The sequence below is a fragment of the Oryctolagus cuniculus genome, chromosome 5 (genome assembly GCF_051225735.1).
Source record: "Oryctolagus cuniculus isolate XC-2025 breed Fujian yellow rabbit chromosome 5, ASM5122573v1, whole genome shotgun sequence".
Lineage (NCBI taxonomy): Eukaryota > Metazoa > Chordata > Mammalia > Lagomorpha > Leporidae > Oryctolagus > Oryctolagus cuniculus.
The window spans coordinates 51223056-51250840 of record NC_142871.1 but is presented as its reverse complement, the minus strand read 5'-3'; the positions used below and the strand labels follow the sequence as shown (position 1 = coordinate 51250840).

Here is a 27785-nt window from a genome sequence, read left to right as displayed (position 1 = left end):
GGATATATGATTAATCTACACTCAAGAAAATAATATAAACTATGTACATTAAGAAATTATCATGCAATTTAGTGTTCAAATATACTTAGATGTTTTGTATTCTTAACTTTGAAAGCACACCAAATTATTAAGGCTTTCTAAAATGTTTAGATTCATGCTCAAGACAGTAACATGAATTATATGCAGAAAGCCTTAATCATGCAATGAAGCATCAATACTCACTTATTTTTATAAATAAATCAGTAGAATTACAATAATTAATCAGCCTTTATTCAGCATGGAAATTATATGTCACTTTAAAAGAGAAATAATGAGCAAAGCAATGTAAAATGAACTAATGTTTTATGGCTATAATTTAAATAGTTGAATTTATGTTATGGACATACATATTAATATAAAAATTCATTAATTAAAAACAAGAGAACAATGGACTTTACAAAGAATTGGGCAATCTTAGTTATCACTTTTATTTTAGAATTATATCTAAAAAGGCATTTGATGAATAAATGTAAAACAGTAGTTGCTTTGAATTATATTCAAATTATGTAGTGCATGGTAGATCCTATACATTAGTTATGACTGTTAATGTTTCTTATTTTTATCCATGCTAAATAAACCAGAGAGTTCTTATTTTAGAAAAAAAAAATCCTCATTTAAAAACTTCTCTCTTGTGTGACTCTTATATCTGTATTTTTCTGTCTCACTCTTTGTTTCTTAAATTATTTCTGTCCCAGTCTGTACCTGTATCTCAGTTTCTATCTCTTTCATACTCTCTGTCTATACATCTTTCTCTTTGACTCTGTTTTCATCTATATGGCTTTACCTTTGTCTCTCTGTATGTTTCTATCTCTTTCTGTCTCTGTTTCTCTCTGTCTCTCTGAGTGTGTGTGTCTATGTCCCTATTCGTCTGTCTCTCTGTGTCTGTCAATCTATTTTGCTTCTGTGTCTCTCTGCACATTTTTCTGTGTATATTTCTTTTTGTCTATCTATCACTCTCTGTGTCAGTCTGTCTCTCAGTTTGTCTCACTCTATTTCTGTCTCTCACTTTCCTTTTGGCTCCCTGCCTGTTCAAATGTCTATTTCTGTCCTGTCTCAATCTGTATATGATGTGTCTGTCTCTGCCTGTCATTCTCTGCCTCTTACTCTGCCTGTCTCTATGTATGTCTGTCTACTTCTCTGTCTTGCTGTCTTTATTTCTTTCAGTCTGTCTTGCTCTCTCAGTTGTCTCTCAGTCTTACTCTCTTACTTTTTGCCTATCAATCTGTCTCTTGTCTCTCTGTCTCTTGTCTACTGTCTGTCCTTCTTTCCCTCTCTCTCTCTCTCTCTCTCTCTCTCTGGCTATCTCTCTGAGAATCTGCCTGTTGGTCTCTGTCTATTTGTCTTAGTCTCGGGTCTCTCTATATGTCTGTATCTGTTTATGAATATATGTCTCTTTGTCTAACTCTGTCCCTTATTCTCTCTCACTTTCTTTCAGTCTGAATGTCTGTCCTCCTGTATGTTTCTCTTTCGGTCCAACTCACTGTCTGTCTCTTTCCCAGTCTCTCTCACCCCTGTCTACCTGTCTGTCCATCTGTATCTCTCTCACATTCTCCCTCAGTTTGTCTTCTTAGTGTCTCTGATTAATCAGACAGATAAATCAAGGCATCCTTATCCAATTACTAAGAGACACTTTCAACAAGGCAATTTTTATTTAATGAATATCTTTTATTTATAACTACTGAGGGAAAATGACCATGCTGTTGCAAATATTCCGAAGTTAATTCAATTAATTGAAAACATAATCATATCTTATTTGAGTTATTTCTATTCCAAATAGCATGTACAACAAAGTCTACACTGGTGTTATACCAAAAATGAAAATTACCATTCAAAATTCTTACTATGTTCTATGCTACTACTAAAAAGAATTCCTAAATGTAGCCTTATTTTGATCAACACCAGGATAAAAATGGTTGGTGCTTATTTTTAAAGGTATTAAAGAAAATGCTGTTAAATATATTTATGTATTTCTATTTTTTATGCGGAAAGAAAAGCTGCATATGAAAGTTAGATAATTTTTTGTTATTTTCTTATAGAGTGAAATTAGAGGGATATGTAGAAATAGTTTCACTCAAAAATAACTGAAATTTCATAGCACATTACTAGTCTCAAAGCTTTCATTTCTCCAGATCTGGGCTGGCAAACTACAGAAAAATTAAATCATATTGGAACACACCCAGAGCTATTTATTTCCAAGCTGTCTCTGAGTGTAGCAGCAGAGGTGAGTAGCTGCCACAGAACCTGGACAGTCCACAGTGCCAAGGGCACTTACTACCTGGGCCTTTGCAGAAAAAGTCTGCTGACACTGTCCCAGGCTACAAGAAAAATACCCAAAGATGTCAAATTCTCTGTTATTTTAAAGGACAAGTTAGATATATAGATTTTTATAAGCATAAATTTCAGTTTTTCTCACCATGCTTAAAGAAAAAAACTTTAAATCAGTGTTATATGGCACATTATCTTGAAGCTTAGATTCTGCATACTTCAGTATACATACATAAAAGACAACAGCTTTGTCAATTCTTAGGGAAGGGCTACTCCATTTGGTTTCATCCGTTAACTATAACAATAAAATGCAAAATATATTCAAAATCTCATACATCTACTTATTTGATACTTTAAAGAAGTCTTGATATTACTTTCTCACAACATAAACTAGTTAAACATAAGAAATATTTTTATGATAGTCAATTAATTAATGTTTTTTTAAAAGATTGCTATATTCTTAAAAGCAAACATTAAAACTGTAAATATGTTTGAGGTATAAAACCTTACTTGGTTTTATAGTAAAATATATGCTTATTAATACAATGTGGAACATGTAAGCACAAACACAAATTAATGGCTAGACATTAGAAGCTTTTACTACCCATGTACAAACATATCCTACCAAATGCCAAAGATTTCTGTAATGTAACAGCTTGAAAGCAGTGATTCAGTTTACGCAAAATGTGCAACATGCCCTTCAGTGCAAACTGTAAGTGCCGCTCACTTACATTGTTGATAGATTTATGCAAAGCTTCACCCAGAGAGTGCCGCTATGAAGACAAGATCACAGGAATAAAGGGAAACATTCAGAAATCAACTAAGTGAAAGAAAGAGGGATAAAAAGGAGAGTAAAACACAGGACATTTAATTATATATATTCAAGAAAAAAATAAGTTGAAACAATTCTGAGAAAAAAAGTCAAAGAGAAATTCTGAATTATCTGTAGGTCTTTAAAACAGTGCCCGGTATGTTTATGGCTGACAGACTTACCTATGAAAAATACTGATAGCTAGAGTACATAAACCAGGGTTCAGTTAGAAGATGATGGCTACTGAAGAGCCTGGAAGGAATGTTACCGTCATAAATTCCAACCAGAAATCTACAGAAAAGCCACTCAAAGCATTGCATGCTGTATTGCTGCAGCTTCACTGAGGTTTCTCCTAGGAGAGCTCAACAGATGACAACTGCAACACTTATTTGGTTGACTATATAATTTGGGGGGCAAGAAACAAATATAGGAAAATCACGGAAAATATGAAGATTTACTAATAGTTGGGTTTTGTACTTGGGGGAAAGAAGCAGAGATGCCTTTACATCTTTTTAATCCCACTTTCTTGGATATATTTGACAAAATTGCTTATGAGCTAGGTTACTTTTTCAAATGTTCACTGAAATTTTAAATAACAGACCACTGGAAAAATCTATACCTCCCTCCCCCAAAATACAGGATAAAATGTAATTTTCCCATATTTATTTACCTTCAAAAATAGAAAATAATATTTTAAATTTATATTTTAAATTTAAATGGTAAAGTTTAACATTTTTTTCCTCTGAACACTAACCAAATTTTCAGACAGAATACAGTAATTTTTCCCATAACTATGTGATTATTCCTTAGAAGATCACAGATTATAGACAGTTTTGATTCAGAGAATGATTTTTTTTACTAATAGCCTAGATTAACATATCTGAAGGTATGATTTTATAGAAACTTGAAAAATCAGATGAAAAAAAGATTTATTTCTTATTTAATTATTTCATAACTTTTAACCAAAAGTTTCTCGCATTCTTAAAACATTTATTTTACTTTTTAAAAATAAATTTAAATAAGTGAACAAATTTCATGTATTTCATATATACGGTTTTAAGAGCATAATGATACTTTCCACCTCACATTTTCCTTCTTCCTTTCTTATTTGTCTTTTAATTTTTATAATGACATACTTTCAATTTATAATCACAAGCTTAACTCATCCCTAAATAAAGAATTCAACAAGTAGTGAGTAGAAAAACCACTGTTCCTCAGGAGTATAGATAAGCTGTATCAATAATCAAATCTCAAAATGTCAATTTGGTGCATATCTTTTTAATCCATTTTCATATGAATTTATATTTGATATATATAATATATATAATGATGAGAGACAATTTCTCCAGACTTCACAAAATGCAAAATCTAAGGCATTTTTAGTTGCAGTGTTTTTACCTGTCTGTATTTCTCATTACAGATGGTCTAGTAGGAAAAGATAATCTAAAAAGGATGCCATTTGTTCATGAAATACATTTTATTTTTTACTGTTTAAGTTATCATCAGACAAAAATACATATGTTATTTAAAATTTCTGGGTTACCTGATAAATTAGAAGAATACAACAAATAAGAGTGGCATACTAGTTCTTCCCTTCCCTGAGATTTTTGGTTTTATATGACTAAAGTATATTTGAACATTTGGAATCTAAACTAATATGGTTATTGGCCTTCTTCCTACAGCTAGAGGCTATGGAAATAAATCTAGGCATACAGGCCAGAGCTGTCTGCCATCTGCAGCGCCAACTTCCCATGTGAATGCCAGTTCAAATCCCAGCCACTCCACTTCTGATTCAGCTTCCTGCCACTGCACCTGGGAAAGCAGTGGAAGATGGCACAAGTGCTTGGGCCCCTGCACCCATGTAGGAGACCCGAATAAAGCTCCTGGATCCTGGCTTTGGCTTTGCCCAGCCCCAGCCATTGCAGCCATTTTGGGAGTGAATCAGCAGATGGAAACTCTATCTCCCCGCTCTCCCTCTCCTCTCTCTCCATCTCTTGCTGTAACTTTTTCAAATAAATAAATAAATCTTTAAAAAAAAATCTAGGTGTAGATTTCATAGTTCCTTCTCTTTATTCTCTTCTTCTAAAGGTGCCAATGTATGCACTGGATGGAATCATTCCAAAAAGGGAGGTTTTAGCAAGAAAGGAAAGTACAAATTGAATATTTTTAAATTAATTCAGAGTTCAGTACTATTATCTTAGAAGGAAAAATAAAACCTCAAGAAGAACTAACCACATAAATGATCAAAGAGGATATGGTATAGCTGAATTCATTTTTTCAATTGAAGGAAAATTAAAGTCAAACTTCATATTCACTAGGAAAATATCACAAGCCGCTTTTTGAATCCACAAACTAAAGCTGGCTGTATGAGGAATAATGGATTTGGCTGGCTTTTTTGGTAGACTTTAATCTCATTCCATATTTTCTAGAAAGTAACATTACGTTGCGTCAGCTACTTTCACTCTCTTCTAGCTGGTTTTTCTCCTCTCTCCATAGGCCTCTTCTCATTTTCTGCTGATTTTTCTGTTGACCTCCCTTTACCTTCCCCCAGCCACTGTCTAGCCCAGGGCTCAGGATGGATTTCGGATGTTTGTTCTACATAGTTCCCTGCTCTCCCAATTTCTAGTAAAAGGATTCTGAGCCCTCAGGGTTGGCCTCACTGATCCCCTGTCACTGCTCAGGGCATCTGCCAAGGTCCTGGCGGGACAACACAGGAGAGATGATGCCGCCAGGCCCTGTGATTGCCTCTGCCTCAGATCTGCGGCCAATTACTCTTCCATTACAACAAAACACTAACAAAAACCCTGAAGGTTTAAGAGTGACTTGTTTATAGCTCTTGTCTATACTCCTGTGAAGTAGTGGTCTTTCTACTAATTACTTGTTGAACACTGTATTTAGCGGAACATTAAGCCTGTGATTATGAAGTAAACTGAAAGTATGTTATCACAAAAATTAAAAGAAGGAAGGATGAAGGGAGGGAGGAAGGAAGGTAAGTATTGCTTTGTTCTTAGAATTTTATCAAAGACATGAAATCTGTTCTCTTTATATTAATTTTTAAAAGGGCAGTCCCTCATCTAAAAAATAATCACTTAAGAGAAGATACAGAAAAACTGATAAAAATAGATGATTTTTTCTTACAGGCAGAACTACAATTTCTAAAGAGAGAATATATTTCCTTGCTAACAAAAAACTTAATTTAAAGAGCAGCAAAATGAGCACTTGGCTTTAAAACCAAATGAACTCACTAGTTTCAAGATCCAGACCACCAAATCATAAGGCTACCAGAAGCCAAAGAGTGTGGATTATACCCTACACATGATACAAAGTCACTGCAGGAGTCAAAACAGAATAATGCAATTCAACTGAATATTGTAAGGGCATCACTTAATCTGCAGGTGGGCAAGAGTGGAAGCAAGGAGAACGGAGACCATAGCTGTAGTGTAGGAGAGACGGGCACATGACTTGGACTAATGTGGAGGTGGAGGTGAGAAGTGTATCGCTCTGGTTGTAGTGTGCAGGCAGAACAGCAGAGAGGGTTGTGTCTGCCTGCACAGTCGGAGAGAGTGAAGTGAGGTCTGGGCAGGGAGGAGAGGAGCAGCCTCTTAAGCTGAGGGGTAGGATAGGAGGCATGGAGTGTATCCCTGTTTCAGGCACTTTAATTTAGATATTTAAGGCAAGATGTCTCTACTTCATCCTCGCTTTAGTATCACAGCTGTATTAAACTTCCTAAGATAAAATTTTCAGCATGTCATTCCCCTTTCCATAAACTTCTGACACAATCTCATAGTTCTTTAAGTAAACTTTTAAATTCCCAAGATAAAGTCAAGGAGTTCCATCATAACCTCTCTCACTAAACCATTCCCATCCAATCTTGTTTTTCTCATTACTGTATTTCTCATAGTACCTGGGAAATAAGAGTGTCTATTTAATAAAATCTTTTTTAAATGAATAAAAACTCTTGTATTTTTGCCATTACTCTGTCATGTCAATGCTGGTCTCAATGAGTGTTCCTACTTGTACTGGCTATGTTACTGTTTCTCTATCATTCAGTAGTACACCAATAAATGTTTAACAGCTTTTTGAAAAACAAAACCTCAATTTGCAGAATCTGTTGGTATCTGAGGAATATAAATGACCACCACAGGTGACTGCAAGTCACCAACAATGGTGGCCCTGACTGTGGTGTTGGGAAGAAAGGCACACAATTGGCTATGATGAGCTGGCAGGAGCCAGCTCCAACAAAACACTGCTCCTCCTTAATGGCATGGATATAGTTTGCATGTCCCCCAAGGCATCAGTGTGTTGAAATGTAATCACCATTGTTAGTTAAGATGGTGGAAATGAATCAACCAATGTGTTTAGAGGTGGGGCCTTCAGGAAGTGATTAAGATTAGATAAAGTCGCAAAGTTGGGCCCCAAGATTGGATCCGGGCAGCTAATAGGAAGTGGGAGAGAGACCATACAGACACACATACAAGCACTCTGCCCATCTCTCATGTAATTCTGTGTCTCCCCGGCACCCTGCTAGCAAGGAGGCCATCACTACACATGTAACACGCTGACCTTGCACCTCTAGGCCCATGAGTCAAAATAAAGCTCTTTTCTTTACAAAGCTATTTCATTACTGTAACAAAAGGTCTTTCATTACTGTAACAAAAAATATACTAATACACTTCCTTAGTAAAAACTGGGTTATTTATAAACTCATTTACTGCATAGTGAATTTTAATTATCTGTATACTAACCTTCCTCCTATTATACTATAAATTTGTGATGTATAAAAATCATGTTATTTATTTGACTATAACTAGCTAAATGATTTTGGAGCGTCAAAGTTCATACATACATACAATACAGAGATCCAGACCCAATTTTTAAAATCTATAGTTCTTTTTCTGATGATCTGAGTGCCTTCCTGACCTCTCAGTTCAATGTTCTGAATGAAGCTGAATAAATGCATTATCACATACAACCCAAATAAAAGCCATCTTAAAAAAGGTGAAATAAAGGAATATGTAGTAACATTTTAGGATCACAAATGGGAAATATGATCATAGAAGACTCTATACAATCATTCTTAGTTAGAGTTTGAGGAAAAGATATGTAGGTTTTTTTTTTTTTTTTTTTTTTTTTTTTTTGCTTTAAAGGAATTCAAATATATACACTGATTAGACTGCGAAAAATAACTGGCCTGGGGGAACACAATGAAATATTAAAGGAAAATTAAGATTACAAAAATGAGTCTGAGCTGGAACACAGAGAGAAAAGAATCACTTTTAGTAAATTTCAAGAAATGAAAAATGCCTGATTAAAGCAAAGTGAAAATCTAATGCTTTTCTATGTCTATTTTTAGAGAGGTAGGCCAGGAAGATTAGTTTAAAACAAATTTAATTCTCAAGATTTTAAATTCATTTGAAAGGCAAATTATTTTATTTCTTCTTTGCAGTAAGTAGAATGAAGTACAGGTACACTAAGATAAAAAAAAGTCTGGTGCTCAGTTTACTCAGAAATAGTTAAATACATGAAAACACAGCTTCTCTGATAGTTTTCCACAGTATCGGCTTCTGTCTAAGTCCTGGTCATTCCACTTCTATTTCCCACTCCCTTCTCTTTAATATACCAACCCTAAGCTGTGTCTGTCTCCCTAAGTGCTGAGCAGTGCTGACAAGTGCTAGGATGAAAGGGAAGGCCAGAAGCAGCCCAGGGAAATGGTCGTATGGATTAGAGCAGGTGAGTAGAGTGTATGAGGAACACAGCTGACAGCAGGATCATGCAGATGCAAAGTGGCAGAGCAGGCTTCAGAGCACAGGCCCAGGAACCCACCCAAGAGTCAAGAGAACAAGATCCAGAGGGCCAGGAAGGAAAGATCCTACGTCTACAAGGAAGGTTCATTAAAATCTATCACTGGGTGGGGGTGGGGGTGGGGATGGTGGACCTTTTGACTCTGTGGGTTAACCTACTCATGGGATATCCAGATCCTACACTGGAGTGCCTGTTTGAGTCCTAGATTCCCCTCCTGGCTACTCTGCTTCCCATCAAGCTTTCTGTTAATGTGCCTGGGAGAGAGCAGATGATGGACCAACTCCTTAGGTTCCTGCCACCAACCTGGGAGACTCAAAGGGAGATCCAGACTCCTGGCTTCATTTTGGCCCAGCCTTTATTACTGTGGGCATTTGGGAAGTGAACTAGCAGGTGGAAGATCCATCTCTCCCCCCTCCTTCCTCCCTCCCTCTCTCTCAAATAAGTAAGCATTAAGTTTTCGCCATCTCATATATCTGGAAAGTGAAATCTTGGTAACATAGCATCCAATTTTACTTAAACGGGGGCATTGTTTTGTTCTCGTGTTTTCTTAACTTTCTTCCAGCATGGATGATTCTGCAGCACCATAGCTGTTTGCCAGTTTATCTACAGTAGTGTGTATGCCCCACACATCTCAGAAGTGGGGAAGAAGGGAGACATTGGAACCTTGGATATGGGCTGATGGCAAGGGGCATCACAGAACAGTTTCACCTCTCAATTCCTAGTTGCCTTCATATTTATGGTTAATTTGTTTTGAAAATTGTTTTAAAAGATATCTCTCTGTAAACCTGGCAAAACATGGGGTAAATATATGATAAATTATTTTATGATACACAGAACCTAGGATGCAAAGCATTAGGTCCTCTCAGGAAATAACACTGCAGAATAGACATCAGAAAAGGAAAGAAATAAAGACAGACATAAGGCAGAAAGAAAAAATTAAAACCAGGAAAACATGGGAGAAATCTCACAATTCAAAAGAGATCAAAGGAAAACAATTTAATGGAAAACAGGTAGAAGGAGAGGTGTGTCCTCTGAGCAGTGAAATAAACCCACTCAAAACAAACACCTATATTCAACATTGAAAAACCTGGCAGACTTCTAGGGTTGTTTTCATTTTATGTAACTGAATGAATTGAAACTTTCTGGACATAGGACGTGATAGAGGATCAGCATCACTCTGCCCAGTATCATCTGTGCTGCTTGGACCCTGGGTAGGAAGGTAAAGTAACTGTAGACACGAAAGTGCTAACCAACTTTTAGCAAGAGTGGACTCCTTGTTCTCATTTCCACCTAAGTTTCGGAGATTTCAAATGATTTACAAAAACTCACACATGAATAAATGTCTTCTCCCTTTTCAGAGTAATATTACTAATAGCTGTGAGCCCGAAAATGGGAGCTGTGTCCCTCTCCTCTATCTCACAAACAAACAAACAACTACTGAAGTAGGCAGGCATACAGGTTAAAATTGGTCAGATTTGTGAACTGGAAGACCATGCCCGTGTGACCTCATGCTCCTACCTGCCACACAGGGGTGCCCACCAGCCAATCAGGTTAATTAACCACTCCCCTTTGGAGTGGGTTAAAAGCCTAGGGCACAGTGTGCTCCGGGCCCCTGCTCTTCTTCCCTGGCCTCTTGCCAGGACAGGGCTGGCTGTAGCCCTGCGCTCTAGGCTTCCTGGCCTAGATGCTCATCCACGTGGCTGGTTCCTGGTGCTTGGTATGAACCCCTATTCACCTCTCTCCCCTAAATAAGCTCTCACTCTCTTATGCACCTTTCTTACTAAATAAAAGCTTAAAACGTACCATGCTGCCTCGTTTATCTGTGCCGGTATTTAAAATTCTTCTCTAAATATTAGGCAAGAACCCTCTCGGGCTTATTAATATTGGGGATTTAGTAATAAGCCCGTGGTGAAATCATAAGGCACCCCAAATTCCAGTAGCGCATGTGGCACCCCGGATAGCATTTCTAGGGAACTTTAAGGGGCCACATTTCAGGGTAAATTTTAGGGGGTCTTTCCGATTTCACTACCATGAAATGCCAAACACAAACTGGCAGGCTCTAAGCATTGCTGACAGACTTTGCATGTTTAATAAAGAAGCCTACCCTGGGGCCGGCGCTATGGCGCAGCCGGTTAAAGCTCTGTCCTGAAGCGCCAGCATTCCATATGAGCGCCAGTTCTAGTCCCAGCTGCTCCACTTCCGATCCAGCTCTCTGCTATGGCCTGGGGAAATAGTAGAAGATGGCCCAAGTCCTTGGGCCCCTGCACCCATGTGGGAGAACTGGAAGAAGCTCTTGGCTCCAGGCTTCGGATTGGCATAGTTAAAGCAGTTGTGGCCATCTGGGGAGTGAACCAGCAGACGGAAGACCTCTCTCTCTGTCATCTCTACCTCTCTATATAACTCTTTCAAATAAATAAAATAAATCTTAAAAAAAGAGAAGCCCATTCCATTTATTTTGAAACTTACCAAGATCACAAATAAACAGATAATGGTGGATTATCAACTGGTGACTCATGCAGTCCGTCCCATTTAATTACTGGCTTTTCAAGAGAATACTAAAACTTCATGCAGTTAGAAGTTGTTGAAATGAGATAAAAGTATGAAAGTTCTTTCAATTATAATTATAAATGATGGGGTTAGCATGACAAAAGAAGAAATTTAGAAACACAGCTATCTTTTGTTTTTGTAATAATCTCTCTTAGGAACTGAAAGCATTCTGAAACAGGACAGGCAATAAATACTCCATTGTTGAGACAGAAGCAAACTGCTCCATTAGCAATTTGGGGCAATCAGGACACATTTAATAAATTTAATACATTTTATCTTCTATTGCCCAAATGCTGAGAAAGGATTTTATCCTTTCAAAGAACAGGTAAAACTTTCTTATTTAAAATTTCTCATGAATTCATTTCAAATATTAAGCTAAAATATATATTCTCAGTATTTAGGAATGCTCATATAATAATGATTTAGCACAATGTTTCATAAATTTATGACTGTCTCTTTGATCTCATACACTTTGAAAAATATTTAACTTTTCCCTATGAAAAGTAACAAAATATAGTAAGTTAACACAGTGTTCTACAAAATTTCAATCACTAGAGAATGTAAAGAAAATGAATTTTCATAATGTATAGATTATTAATTACCTGGTTTAAGAGATCTTCTACTTTCTTCTGCCATGAATCCCTGGCTGCATTTTTCTCTCGCTCTTTTAACTGCAAAAGTTGAGACATTGCTGACTTCTTATCCTCTTCATGTTGAAGTCTTAATTCTTCACGAAGTTTAGAACACTCTTGTCTAAAATAAAATAAATACCTTTACTTTGTAAAGAGGCATTCCTCTCAATAACTATAGTTTAACTGTTTACAGGTTCTAGCGCTTAATTAATCTGCCTCAGAATTTGTGATTCAGAGTAAGACTACATTATTTGACAGTTATACAGTAAATTGGTAACTTACTCAAGATCATTGATTTACCTCTTTATCAATGGCAAAATAGGTATCAGAACAAATAAGCCTCCTGACTTCAGGTTTGTTCTCTGCCTATTTTATGAAAAAAGTACATCTAAATTAAAAAAAAAAAAAAAAAAAGGACTCCAATTTCTCTGCACCTAATTACTTAAAATACTAATTCATTTAAATACTGCTGCTACATCCTTAGCAATATGACAGCATGAGCCATGTAACAGAAGCATGTCCCTGCACAACTGTACTGATAGGATCATATTATAAAGAGTGTACCTCAGATTTTCAGTCCACTTTATTTCTAAGTCATGGGCCATTCTGTCCACTCTGAGTTTCTCTTCCTCTTTCATGGCAGCAAGTGTCTCTTCATGCTGTTGCCTTTCTTGTTCTAGCTCAGCCTGAAGAACAAAAACTTACTAGTGAAGACTAGTCTTCAAAAGTGGGGATCCTGCCAGTTATTTCAAATACATGAACTGCTTGCACTATAACTTTTTAAAATGCTTACTGCACAGTAAGTGATAATGCTATCCATATTTTCTGGACAATGGAAGCACACAGAACACATTTCGTATTTTAAATGTCTGTATTTAAACTATGGTTTATTAAGGGTTATATCATAAATTACTTGATTCACTGAAAGTCAGTATTGATCATCTTAATTAAACATTTCATACCATGATTACCTAACAACCAACTGATTATTATCTTCCCATGTACAGAAACTACATAGACAGATGCTATTCAAATTCATTCATACTCTGTCCAAAGGTATGTTATCTGCTCAAAGGTTAAACATTACAATTTTCTCCCACTAACATGATTAAAATGGTTATGTGAAATTTAGGGTACTGAGTTTTTATTACATAACGTCAAGCCAGTGGCCCATGTGTTTAGTGTTATAGTGATATAACACAAATGAAATCCTCATAGATTAGCATAAACCAAGTGGCTCTCTGAAGCCTGGGGCTGGAAATGACCTCTTTGGACAACACTGGCAACCATGGGCCTCTGCCAGCATTTAATATTTACTATTCTGCTAAGCACTGTGCTATAAATGGTTTATTTTATGTAACTGCTAAATAGTATTATCCCCTACTCCTCTTTCACCATGCAATGAGAGAATTGAGACTGCCCAAAGTTACACATTAAGTGGTGGAGCCAGACCCGCCCCCTGACTTTAGAGCCTACACTGCATATCTCTTTGAAGGAACATAACTTCCTGGCTACTGCCCTCTGGCTTGCTGGGTTCTTTCCTCTATTATCTAAGGCAGCCTAACTCTTTGCCAGGCTTCATGAGAATGGAAGGGGAGAGACAGAGCCTGTTTGAAATCTGCAGATCATGGAGAAGCAAGTGGTTACTATATGCGAAAGTTTCAGCTCATACCAGTAACACGAATTGCACATCCCAAGTGCTGTGAGTTTAGTTATAGTCATAAGATACGTTAAAGTCCTAACTCCCTCAGAAGCTCAGAACATGGCCTTACTTGAAATAGGTTATATGCAGATGCATTTATTTAAGATGAAGTCATATTGGAGTAGGGTGGGCCCTGAATCCACTGTGACTAATAGCCTTTTAAAATGATGATGTGAAAACTGGCAGAGACTGAAATCATACTGCCAAATGCCAAGGACTTTGTGGGGCTACTAAAAGCTGGAAAAGGCAAGAAAGGGTTTATAGGGAGCATGATCCTGCCAACATCTTGATTTTTAGCCTCTGGAACTGTGAAAAAATACATTTCTTTTGTTCTAAATCACCCAGTTTGTAGTCCTTTGTTATAGTAGTCCTAGGAACCAACATCCTAATTATACATGCTGTGACACTTAAATAAGCTTTAAGCAAAGTGGCTCAACAACACTTTTCTTTTGCAGTGGGATTATGAAATTACCTCGACATTTAACAGAGCATCCTTGGTCTCCTTTAGCCTGCCTTTGGTCAAATCAAGCTCGTTCTGAAGCCTTTCCTGGGAGTCCTGCAGGCTGACTATGAGTCCTTCAGCAGAGCCAAGGCCTTGCTCACTTTTGCTTACCAGATCTTGGAGGCGGCCAATCTGTAAGTAAATGGAGTCCTCTCAACAAATCTCATCGTAACAGACCAGCAAAAGTCTTACAGTTTCTTCTCAAAGTCTTTTCTTCAGTTGTCATTTTACGGAATGGAGCATTTATTGATAAATTTAAGATGCACTCAAATCATCATGATAGCCTGCATCATGATTTGTGTTTTAAGGACTTTTACATTTATGATTTTCCCCTCTGATGACAACCATGCAATGGAACGGCTTTACCTTTCAAGCTCTAGGTTTAACAAAGAGAATTTCTGGTTCTATCATATAATAAAATATCTTTACAAAAGAAATGAAGCAAGATAATTGTATCAAAGACAGAAAGACATTTAAAAATACTTTTAAATCATTTATTATAATTTCACTTGAGTCCACTTCTATTTATGAAGGTGGTAAACTGAGATCTTATTGATAAGCTGGTAAATGTAGTGTTAACTAGAATTCAGTTATGAATGCTGTGTTTCCTGACAAAATGCATCCATAAATGGGGCCAATGCTGTGGTGCAGAAGGTTAACCCTCTGCCTGCAGTGTCAGCATTCCATACAGCTGATTCACTTCTGACCCAGCTCCCTGCTAATGCACCTGGGAAAACAGTGGAGGATGACCTAAGTCCTAGGGCCCCTTCACCCAAGTGGGAGACCCTAATGAAGCTCCTGCCTTCAGACTGGCTCAGCTCCTGTGTTGTGGCCATTTGAGGAGTGAACCAGCAGACGGAAGATTCTCTCTCCCTCTTCTTTCATATCTCTGCCTTTCAAATAAATGAATCTTAAAAAAAAGTATCCCATGATATCCTCAAGAGTTGAACTTACATACTGTTGAAATTATGAACTAATAGGCAGTTTGATGATTAAACAGACTACTACCCTCCTATTTTGAGAACAAAGATCCACACACAAGATACTTTACGTAACCTAGGAAAATGTATGAAACAAAAACCCAATTAAAAAAAAAAGCCATGTCTGTGAAAAGTCTACAAAAATTTAAACTGGCAATTTGAAAATAATACCTGAACATTTCCCCTTGGAAATGCAGACACCACCAAGAAGACTATGAAGATTCTCCATGGACACCCTCTCCATCTACATTTTCTACCCCCCTTTTCATGCAGACTGACCGAAACAGAATACACTTAATTCAGGGTGTGGGGGGGATTTTATCTTGCTTGTATCTCTAAAGGGATGTCAATCTCATACAATGATCTGTGAAGCTTTTTATTTTTTCTGTGCTCTAAAATATTTTAAAAATAAAAGAATTGTTTCTTGAATATTTGATACAGCTTACCCATTACATCCTCTGGGCTAACTGCCTTTCTAGATATGTTAGAACATTTTCCTTTATGGTTAAAATTGGTTTGCTCACATAGTTCCATTACTTTGAGTCATTTCAAAATCTAAATTTTCATGCCGGGAAGGGTGTTGAGACTAACAGTAAAAGATGCCCTCGTCCCACACTTGAGTCCTCAGGTTCAATATCTGGCTCCTTACTCCATCCTCCTGCTAAAGTGGACCCTGAAAGGCAGCAGTGATGGCATCAGTAATTGTGTTCCTACCACTGACATCAGTGATTTGCACTTAGTTCCTGGTTCTTGGCTACGGCTTTGGCCTTTCCCTAGCCATGTGGACATTTGAGGAGTAAACCAGTTAATGGAAGCTCTTTCTCCCTCTTTCTGTCTCCATCCCCCTTCCCTGCTTCTTAAATAAATTAAATAATACATTTTTACAAAGAGATATCTCTCCACCTAATTGAAAAAATTATTGGCATATTTGTATACAGGATTTTCTTATAATATTTTGAAATTTTGTGTGTAACATTATTTATATTCTGCTTCTCTGCATTTTATTGCTTACTTGTATATTCCCTACTTTTTGGATTGATTTTGCTTGCCTTAAATGTGCATAATAGTAGTGAATGAATGACAGTGAGGAAATCAGCTGCATAGAGTTGAAACAGTATTGAACTTAGCAGAAAATCTAGTTTTAAGTTCAATGTCTAATAATAATACCTACCTCATAGAGTTACAATAATAATTAAATTCAAGAATACATAAGAAATTATTTAACTAGAAAGCAACATGTAAACATTAGGTACCAACCAATAAGGAAAAAACAATCAAATTTTGAATAGAGAAAAGGATATTCTTCACACTCCAGAAAATGTTCAGCTGCGTAAGAGTTAGGTGTGTAATTGCAATACATGGGGACCATCATGGTGCAGCAGGTTAAGCCACTGCTTATGAAGCCAGCAAAAAAAAATAACAATAATAATAACTGTGTTGAACATGTGAGGGAATCTATGACCCAAGCATGAAGTCAAAGGGGGAGACCAAATCCAAGACCCACTGTAGCACATTTCAGTTCTAATGTATCAATCAAGTCACGCCTGATGCTAACACTACCCTTAGACTTTTTAGCCACATGAGTCAATACCTTTCCTCTTTCTTTTGGCTATTTTACCTGGGATTTCTGTTATCTGAAATACAGATCAATACTCAGATTCTTCTAATAAAAATGCACACTGAAGGAGGACAGTAAATACAAACTTTCTTCCTGGAATATGCACATTTGCTATTCTCTAATTCATTCTTCTTGCAACACTAGAGTGAATTTTTTAAAAAGATTTATTTGAAAGAGTTACAGGGTGAGGGGGGAGAGAAAGAGAGAGAGAGACAGACAGACAGACAGAGAGAGAACGAGAGAGAGTTTTCTATCCGCTAGTTCACTCTCCAAATGGCCACAACAGCAGGAGCTGGGCCAGACTGAAGCCAGGAGCCAGGAGCATCTTCTGGGTTTCCCACACGGATAGAGGGGCCCAGGCAGTTAAGCCATCCTCTACTGCTTGCAGGGAGCTGGATTGGAAATGGGGCATCCAGGACTCAACCTGGTGCCCATAAAGGATGCCAGCCCCTCAGGTGGCTGCTTAACCCTTTATACCTCAGTGCCTGCTCCTAGAGTGAATTATAAATAATAAACACAGACACAGGTGTAAGCCTCATCTCCCAAGTAATCAACCACATATTTGCACTTAGCATCTTCCAACTGTTTCTCAATGCCCCTAGGCTAGTATTCAAAATCTTTCATGGGGGAATGAAGGTTGGCACCGCAAGATAAGCTGCCACTTGAGACACCTGCATCCCATATCAGAGTCCTGGATTTGAGTCCTGGCTACTCTATGCTTCTGATCCAGCTTCTTGCCAATGTGCCTGGGAAGTAACAATTGATAGCCCAAGAACTTGGGTTCTTGCTACCTACAACAGGAACCAAATAGCATTCCTGGCTCCAGGTTTTGACCTAGCTTAGCCCTGGCTACTCCAGACTGTAAATTCTAAAAGAACACTGAAAATGACCATAGTGGTCAGATTTATTGGCCATTGAGCCAAATATTTTGTCTCTAAAGCTGACCTCAAATAAAATCTCCATCTGAGTTTTCTGAGTCCTAGCTTTCCTTACTGTTACATTATGATTCTGGCATTTGTGAATTCATTACCTAAACCATAATTGACTTACTGAAATTTCTAGGCTGTACCACTTATAAGGGAATCAAGATCCATAAACTGATGATGATATTATGATCTTTATTTTTTTGTAAAGCAATAGCTTTCAGTCTTTATGAAGTATCACCTTATCCTTTCCTTCTCCATTACCAAAGATACATTTAGCAGCCATTCAATAAATGAAAACAGACCAAACTCTCCATCTAAAAAGAAAATATTTCAGACTAGCTATTCTTTTAAGGCAGCTTATAAGAGGCACACATAAAAGCCAAGGAATGGGGAAAGGCATACCAGCCATCTCTAACTAAAAGCAAGCTGGTTATGTAATAGCAAATAACACACACTAGGCCAAAATGTATAATCTACTAAATAGCTGAAACAATTTCATGTTTGTATGCACAACACAAAGCCTCTAAATATACAAAGCAAAAATTGACAGAGAGATAAGTCCACCATCATAGTATCAGATTTTAGAAATCAACAGATAAAGATGGATGTCATAAAGAATACAGATTTGAAGAAAATAGTTTTGAATCTCAATTTTACGGACATGCCTATAGACAATATTGCACTAAACAACTGAATAAAATCAGAATATTAAATTTCTCTCATGTACTAGGTAACAAAATCTGAGTAAGCTTCAAATTGTTTTTTAGACACACCACAATTTCTAAGGACAACATAACTGAGGTTAAAAAGTAATCTCTACCAATGCCATCTCACTAGTCCAAGTGATAAATTTCTGTTCACAATTGATCATACTGATAGGACTAAGAGCCAAAGGGATCACATAAACAAGACTAGTGTCTGCTAATACTAACCGATAGAATAAAAAAGGGAGAGAACGATCCAACATGGGAAGTGAGATACACAGCAGACTCATAGAATGGGCAGATGTCCTAAACAGCACTCTGGCCTCAGAATCAGCCCGTAAGGCATGCAGATCCGGCTGAAAAGCCCATAAGAGTATTTCAGGCATGGAAAACCAAGACACTCTGGCAAAAACAAAACAAAACAAAACAAAACAAACACCTAAATGAAAGATCTCCGCAAGTGAGATCCCAGTGGAAAGAACAGGTCATCAAAGAAGGTGGTACCTTTCTCTGAAGGGAGGAGAGAACTTCCACTTTGACTAAGACCTTGTCTAAATATGATCAGAGTCGGTGAACTCAAAAGGCTTCCATAGCCTTGGCAACTCAGGACAAGAGCCTAGGGTGATTACTGATGCCATAAACAAGAGTGTCAAATTGTTAAGTCAACAATAGGAGTCACTGTGAACTTACTCTTCATGTAGGATCTCTGTCCTTAATGTGCTGTACATTGTGATTTAATGCTATAACTAGTACTCAAACAGTATTTTTCACTTTGTGTTTCTATGTGGGTGCAAACTGTTGAAATCTTTACTTAATATATGCTAAACTGATCTTCTGTATATAAATAGAATTGAAAATGAATCTTGATGTGAATGGAAGGGGAGAGGGAGCAGGAAAGGGGAGGGTTGGGGGTGGGAGGGAAGTTATGGGGGGGAACCATTGTAATGCATAAGCTGTACTTTGGAAATTTATATTCATTAAATCAAAGTTAAAAAAAAAAGTAATCTCAATCTCACACAACTCTTCCAGACAACAAAGGAGAGAACACAGCCTATTTAATTTTATTAAGCTAGTATGAGGTTGGTTTTAAACCAGAAATGGAATAGTATGAAAAAGGAAAAAAACAAAGCACTCTTTCTTGAACCCAGGTCTCCAAATTCTAAACCCAGTATTAGCAAATTGAATCTAACATTATCATGACTAACGAGGAATTATCTTAGAAATTCAAATAGAATTTAATAAAAAAAAATTGAGAGGTATAGACAGAGGAAAAGTGAGACTAAGAGTGAGAGAGAGAGTATGGACCACCCCATCTGCTGGTTCCCTCCCCAAATGTCCTCTATAGTCCCTGGCTGGGACCAATGCAGGGATCTGGGAACTCAGTCCAGGTCTTCCATGTGGGTGGCAGGGATCTGGTTATCTGTGACATCACTATGTCTCTCAGGTCTGCATTAGCAAGAAGCTGGACGGGCCAGCACTAAGCATCTTCCTGTGGAGCCGGTACAGATGGGATCTGGTTCATGTCTCGCTCTCCTCTTCCAATCCAGCTTCCTGCTAATGTACCTGGGAAAACAGTAGATGGCCCAAGTGCTTGGGACCCTGCACCTTCAGGGGAGACCTGGAAGAAGCTCCTGGTTCCTGGCTTTGGATCAGCCCAGCTCCTGCCATTGCAGCTATTTGGGGAGTGAACCAGTGGATGGAAGACCTGTCTCTGCTTCTCTGTCTGTAACACTCAAATAAAAGAAAGAAATTTAAAAAAAAAAAAAAAAAAGAAAAGAAAAGAAAAAGAAAGAAAGCTGGAGTCAGGAGCCAGAAGAAGGCACTGTGATATAGGACGCAGTCATTTTAACTACTAGGCCAAAGGGCTATCTGTAATATAAAAAATCTCCTTAATATAAGGCACCACATCAACAAACTACAGAAAACATATATTAATAGATGCAGAAAAATCAACATCCACTCATTTTTTGTTTTGTTTTGTATTTTCTAATTTGGCAATCTCCTAGGATTAAAAAGGGCTTTTACAAAGTAGAACTCTAGAGAAGAGTCATAATTAACTGTGAAATGCTGAGATCCTTAGGGTGAAGAGCAAGAATATAATAATAAAAAGTGCTATCTTTAAGATCCTAGTCAGCAACGCAGGACAAGGAAACAGACAGCCCAGACTAAGGAAAGGCAGGCGCAGACGGAGGGATGAGCCGCAGAAATTTTTGGGGAGCCACTCTCAAGTGGCACCAAAGTATCACCAGGCTACTGAAAAATAAACAACGATGTAGCCAGAAGGAAAACAAGTTCCATATTTACTAAAAGCCTTCTCAGTGAGATGACAGTATCTGGGTTAGAGAACTGATTAGATAAACGTTTGGAACTGAGAGAGGAACCCCAGGAAGAACCCTGAGGGGCCTGCCTGAGCAACACAGATGGTCACAAAAAGGCCTTTTAATTGAGAGCAGGATGTGCTAAGGACAGGAGGCAGGTGCTGCGAGAGAGGCGTGTGGCTGTGAAGCCTGTGCAGGATTATCTCAGATACCAGACCAGAAGCTGGGCTGACACCAATCACAATCCTGCCCCGCTCCATCACTCCCAGTGCAGCGCTGGGCCTTCCTTTGGATAAGTGTTTCAAACCACAAAAGAACGTAGAGGACAGACTGTCAGGCTGTCAGGGCATGTGTGTGTTTGGGGGCGGACTCTGTGTGCAGAAGCAGGAGTTAGAGGCTACTGGCTGGTGAGGGAGGAACAGCCGACGAGACAAAGTCTGGAGGCAAGAACTCTGTGTGAGGCACAACACGCAACAAGCACGAACTGGACAGGAAGGCGGAGCAGACGGCAGAGGCCACCTGAGGGCACGGCCTCAACCAGGGAAGAGAAAGTGAAGGAACAGATAATATAACTTTAGAAATGTTTTTACATTTGTTATGCACAACTTTTCAAAGGCTTATAACATTCCTATTACATGACTTTCTCAACCTCTCCCTTTCCAGGCTGAACACTGCGACTTCCACAAGAATTGAAGAGTAATTTAGATATCACTGTCTAGAACTTGTGAAGCATCTGGGTTGACAAGAGGCTGAATGCTTTTGGCAGCACGTTTTTACCTGGTGGCACATAATAAAATATTATGAAAAATTTGGCATCAATTCAGGGTTTTTATTTTTTCACTCCAGATGTGCTGCTTTCCCTGAGGGGCTCGGTCATGTACACAACGCCTTCGGAGTAAGTGACTGTCATTAATCCATATAATACTGGTGAAGGGCATAAGAATCCTTGCCTCTTGGTTGGCTGTACTCAGCTTGTCTTCCAGAACTTCCTTCAGGTTTTCTAGCTCAAGTTGAAGCTGATTTCTATCCTCTTCTAGATGTAGTTTCTCCTTTTTATATTGTTCTTCCAATTCCTTAGAAAGAGAAATTTTTAAAAATTAACAAAATTGCACATATTATATACTTTGAAGGTTCCAAGAAAAAGACTATTCTGTTTTTTTTAAAGATTTATTTATTTATTTATCCATTGGTTCACTTCCCCAGATGGCCACAACAACTGGAGCTGTGCTTATCAGAAGCCAGGAGCTTCTTCCAGGTATCCCATGCAGGTGCAGAGCCCAAGGACTTGAGCCATCTTCCACTGCTTTCCTAGGCCATATCAGGGAGCTGAATTGGAAGTGGAGCATCTAGGACTTGAACCTGTGCCCATATGGGATGCCAGCACTGTAGGCAGTGGCTTTACCCTCTATGCTACAGTACTGGCCCCTATTCTGTTTTATTTTTTTAAGAAGACACTTATTTATTTGAAAGGCAGAGTGAAAGAGAGAGAGAGAAAAAAAGAGACAGAGATATCTTCAATCTGCTGGCTTATTCCCCTCTTAGCAATAATGGCTGGGGCTGGACCAGGCCGAAGCTAGGAGCCCAGAACTCTATCTAGGTCTCCCACATGGGTGACAGGGCCCAAGTATTTAGCTATCTTCCACTGCTTTCCCAGGTGCATTAGCAGGGAGCTGGATCAGAAGTGAAGTAGCTGGGACTCAAACTGGCACCCATATGGGATACCAGCATCACAGGCAGCAGCTTACCCACTATGCCACATCTCCAGCCCTGTTTTATATTTTGCTGCATTGTACTTCATCATGGCTGTAATTAATTAATAATATCAGAGCTAATAGTAGCTCATTTAATTTCAACATTTTAGAGTCTATCATTCTGAATATCTTATGAGATAGCCAGATAATTATTTAAGTGGAGAGAATATATTACTTGTCTAGAACAAGTTTTAGTTAAAAGATAGAAATGTGATACAAATGATAATTTGATGAGATAAAGAAAAAAGTCTATCTCCTCAGAGTTCCTTTATATCTATGTAAATAGAAAAATGTACTATCATTTCTAGAACTCAGTGGTCTAGTACTAGAACCTAGTAGAGAACTACTAAGTATAAAGCTAAGGCATCTGAAGAGCTAAACTTGTAAAACTGATCCTTACTGAAGACCAGTTACAATTTTCTAGACAAGCTAACTCATTCATGAGATACTAAGGCAACAAGAAATATGCCTCCCTGTAATAAATTCATGGTACCAAATAATAAAAGAATATTAGCTAAGATTAGGCATATATATGGAGTACAGAAGTATAATGAAGAATTAATAATGTCTAGCTTGGTGGGGAAACCTTCAGAGAGAAAGCGATTCCTAGGTATGGTTTGAAGGAGCGCACCAAAAAGACAAGGTGGTGGAGCAGGAGGAGAGCGCAGCACTCTTGGAAGAGGAAAAGGTCCACACCAAACACCATGTGGGTACCAAGGGAGCTCAGCAGGTTCTAAGCAGTTCAATATTCCCATAGTGTACGGTGGGAATAGTAACAATACAGTCCGGTGTCAGGGGACCCTGAGACAAACCCAACCTTCCTGACTTGCTAGGACTCACAGGACTCAGTGTATAATCACACTTGTGTCTGTGACTTATTCCAGCAAAAAAGATACAAAGCACAATCAGCAAAGGAAAAGTGCATTTGGGGCAGTCTGCAGGGCATCAGGCCCAAGCCCTGAGAGCCCTTGCACACAGGACATGCTTAATTCTTCCAGCAAGTATGACAGCTCCCATGGAATGCTATCTGCCAGGAGAGCTCATGAGACACTTAGTACCCAGGTTTTTGTTGTTGTTGTTGTTGTTGTTGTTGTTGTTGTTTTTAATTGTATTTTCTTCCTGGTACCAAAATTCCAGACTCCCAGGAAGAAAGCAGGTGTGCCTCATAAACCACATTGTTTGCATTAACAGTTTAGGCACCATGAGTCTTTGTTTACTTCTATATTAATTCTTTTGCACAGGTTCTCTGCATATCAGCTTTTGGATGGGGTGGGTGATAGAGTTAGGATGGGAAATACAGTGTGATTGATAAATAATAAAGTACATGTAAGCCATCTTCAGCTAAATGTTCTCTGAAGTCAAATCTGATGTTACAGAAAGACTGTTCTGGATAAAGACTGGTTTCAGCTTAAGCTCAGACATGAGCTAAACAGGTTAGACAGGAATGAAGCAGCAATTTATAAACAAGTTGTCTTACTGAAAGAGAAAGATATGGTAATGCTGTCATAGAGATTCTGAATATGTCCACACACGAGACATTTCATGTCACCTGCCTTTTGACAACGATGCTTTGAAGAAAGATTTTAATACATTTAAGTGGCTTAAAGCAGGTTTTTATCTTGCTTGAAAATTAAAATTTAATGAGATGAATGGAGGATTAGGAGTGATGAGGCAATAACGACTGATAAAAGATGCCTTGATTCTAGCATTTAAAATATAGAGGAATAAAGAAAGGCAAAGGCAGAACAAAAATGCACTTTAAATATGCCAGTAAAAAGAAGGCAGCCAACGTGGAAAAAAGATGTAAAAATGAAAAATAATAATTAAAAATAGCTAGGAAAGAGTTTACAGAAGTAGCAGCTACCATTCAATAGTTCTCTACAAAACACCTTGAAAGGTGGATACATGCATCTTGAGTCTGTAAACATGTACATGCACCATGCAATTAAAGTTGTAAGATTGGTCCTGCACCCCATTTGGTACACAAATAGAGACTCTAAGGGGTCAGAATTGTAACTAATACCATACATCCAAGTCATATGCTTAAGGAATTATAACTAATGCAATGTATCCATGTCAAGTGCTTAAGAATAATTAAGCTTGTGAAGAGCTGGGTCTGTTTTATCTTTTCAGGTACTACAGAGAAACTATAAAAGCTTTATAGCCCTGCATGCATTCCTACAGACTTACTTATAAGGGTTCACTTTAAAACTTGTCATGGGATCCCTATTCCCCCTGGGCTAGCTGATAATGGTAACAGATTAAGTTTTAAAATGATCATGTCAATAGGATTAAGTGTTTACTGCTAATAATAAAATTATAGAAGAGTGAATGCTCCAACATGGGATGGAATCCATACAGCAGACTCATAGAATGGCAATTACTTTAAGTAGCACTCAGTGACCTGAGTCAGCCCTAAAGGCATTCTGGTCTGCCTAAAAAGCCCACAGGAGCATTTCAGGCATGGAAAGCCAGAACATTCATGCAAAAACTGTACCTATAAGGAGGACCTCCCTGAGTGAAACCCCAGTGGAAAGAAGTGGTCATCAAAGAAGGATGTACGTTTCTCTGAAGGGAGGAGAGAACTTCCACTTTGCTTATGGTCTTGTCTAAATACAGACAGAGTTTGTGGACTCAAAGGGCTTCCATAGCCTAAGCAGCTCATGTCAAGAGCCTCAAGTGATCACTGACATCATGCGTAAGAATGTTAATTGTTAGATTAACAACAGGAGTCACTGTGTACTAACCTCCCATGCAGGACCCCGTCCTCAAAGAGTTACAGTATTAGCATTAATGGTAAAACTTGATCCCAAAGATTTACTTTGTTCTAGTGTGTGATTTTTTTTATTTATTTATTTTTTTTAGTTATTTGACAGGTAGAGTTAGACAGTGAGAGAGAGACAGAGAAAGGTCTTCTTGATTGGTTCACCCCCCAAATGGCCACTACAGCCGGCACTATGCCAATCCGAAGCCAGGAGCCAGGTGCTTCCTCCTGGTCTCCAATGCAGGTGCAGGGCCCAAGCACTTGGGCCATCCTCCACTGCACTCCCGGGCCACAGCAGAGAGCTGGACTGGAAGAGGAGCAGCTGGGATTAGAAGCCAGTGCCCATATGGGATGCCAGCACCGCAGGCAGAGGATTAACCAAGTGAGCCATAGCGCCAGCCCCATAGTGTGTGATATTCTTAGGCATCATAAGTTTTAGTTATGTCTAAGTGACAAACCCGTTGCCTATATTTTTAGGTATTTCTTTAAAGTTTATTAAGTGCCTCAAACGTGAACTCTTGGATCCATGTCTCTGTGAAATTCCTATGCTTTAACATAAGGTCAGATACAGAGTATAGAATGGTTAAAAGCATCAAGACGACTAAAAAGACTGCTGAGGAGATTTCAGGAAACAGCAAAATAGAAAGATCCTCTTCAGATCAGTTGAAGCTTAAATGGCAGGGACCTTACCAGGTGCTATTGAGCACGACTACCTCAGTGAAATTAGGATTAAACTTCTACCGTTTAAGTCTTCACAGGTGAACTCAAAAGACACACCTGACTATTCCTGTAGGCCAATTGGACACCTTAAGTACCTCTTCAAAACAAAAAGGATAAGTAAAGCCTTTGACTTCGTCCCATCAAGACTGCTGCACCTTAAGACAGACATGCTGAGCCTGCCTCTTTGGATTCTCTCTGGGAACTGTTTCCGATAATAAAACTCCTAATGGGTTCTTCTGTGATAATTCTCTATGCTCAAGCTAAATGGGTCTTATAATCAACATAAGGGTAACCAATCACCACCCACTATCTGGGAGTCTGTAAGATACATTCTTTTCATCTTAAGGAGCGCTCCACTTAAAACTGGTTTTGTTCCAGGTTTCCCTTTACTAATTAACAAACTTATATGTTTCAGGACTTGACTTCTGGCAATAACTGACCACACAGGGGACTCAGACACTGGTGGTGACTGAGACTGTTCTAGCTCACAAAGCAAATTTGTTAGATGAGATAGGCAGAGACTTCCAGACCCAGGACAGGCGGGGCTTGCACTACACCCCTCATAAGCAGGAAACAGCTATAGAATATATGATGATTCTACACCCTTCATCATCCCTTGGGATTAAGGGAATGGAGTCTCTGAAGGGGGTATAATGTAGGCAGGCATACAGGATAAAACTGATCAGGTTTGTGAGCTGGAAGGCCATGCCTTCACCATGCCCCTGTGTGATCCCATGCCCCTACCTGGCCACATCTGTGAGCCTACTGGCCAATCAGACTAATTAACCACTCCCCTTTGGAAGTGGATTAAAGGCCTTGGACACAGTGGTCCAAGTCTTTTTTGCCCTTTTTTTGGCCCCCTTTTGGCTCTTTTTCCTTCTCCCCTGGACCAGCTTGCTGCTCCTGAGCCTTCAGAGTGTCACTTGCCCCATGCTTCCTGGCCTACATGCTCCACCGCATGGCTGGCTCCTGGTTCTCAGTATAAAATCAAGATTTCCCTCTCTTTTAGATAGGGCTCTCACTCTCCTATGCATTTTTCTCACTGAATAAAAAGCTGAAAACTTAAAAAAAATTGGTCCTAGAATAACGAGCTGACACAGAGAAAACTACAATCACAATCTTGAGAAATTATGTCATTAAATTTTGCCTCTGGTTACATAAACATTCAACTGTAAGTTTAGAAATTAGTAACAAACAGGAAGTTTTATTTTGATTTTAAATTAAGTAAATTTAGTTTTAAGTATTTTTTTCCAACTAGTCCCATCAGAAGAAGAAATAATGAGGCAGAAGGTCTCAACTTACATCCTGTCTCTTCCACTTAATAGAACTGTGATTCTGAGCAAATCATCTGGGTTATTAAACCTATGTCACCATCCACATAATAATGATACTAATCTCTAAGCCTGAAGTATTAAGAAATATAATAAGAAAGCTCTTTGTAAACTGCAAAGTGTTATTATGTGAAACATACAACAACCATCATTAATAAATGCCTACGTGATGTGGTGTTTAAATGCCTTGCAGCTTGCACGGACTGAGAACTGAATTTAAGGCTGCTTTTCACTAGCTTTGTGCACCTAAGCACGGCCCTCTTCAGCACATGGGTAGAGCAATCAAACCAGTAGCAGGGTTCTGAGGACTGAATGATATAATATATGCAAAACATTACTGGAGTGTGCGGCACACAGTAGGAGATGGCAATCC

General features: G+C 38.4%; 1 protein-coding gene across 10 annotated transcripts in view; it reads right to left on the bottom strand.

The window, feature by feature from the left end:
- FAM184A (family with sequence similarity 184 member A) overlaps positions 1-27785 on the bottom strand; it is a 115776-nt gene that overhangs the window by 35518 nt on the left and 52473 nt on the right. For 2 of the 10 annotated variants that reach the window (XM_089333712.1, XM_089333714.1), the window contains 6 exons: positions 21797-21919; positions 14271-14432; positions 12661-12782; positions 12067-12217; positions 3036-3077; positions 2537-2599 (listed from right to left, as the gene is read on the bottom strand). In XM_089333712.1, coding sequence (XP_089189838.1) covers positions 2537-2599; positions 3036-3077; positions 12067-12217; positions 12661-12782; positions 14271-14432; positions 21797-21919 — 663 coding nt within the window. Of the gene's footprint in view, positions 1-2536; positions 2600-3035; positions 3125-12066; positions 12218-12660; positions 12783-14270; positions 14433-21623; positions 21920-27785 lie in introns of those variants that run through there. The other 8 variants (XM_008263437.5, XM_089333715.1, XR_016234517.1 and 5 more) reach the window with 7 other exon arrangements.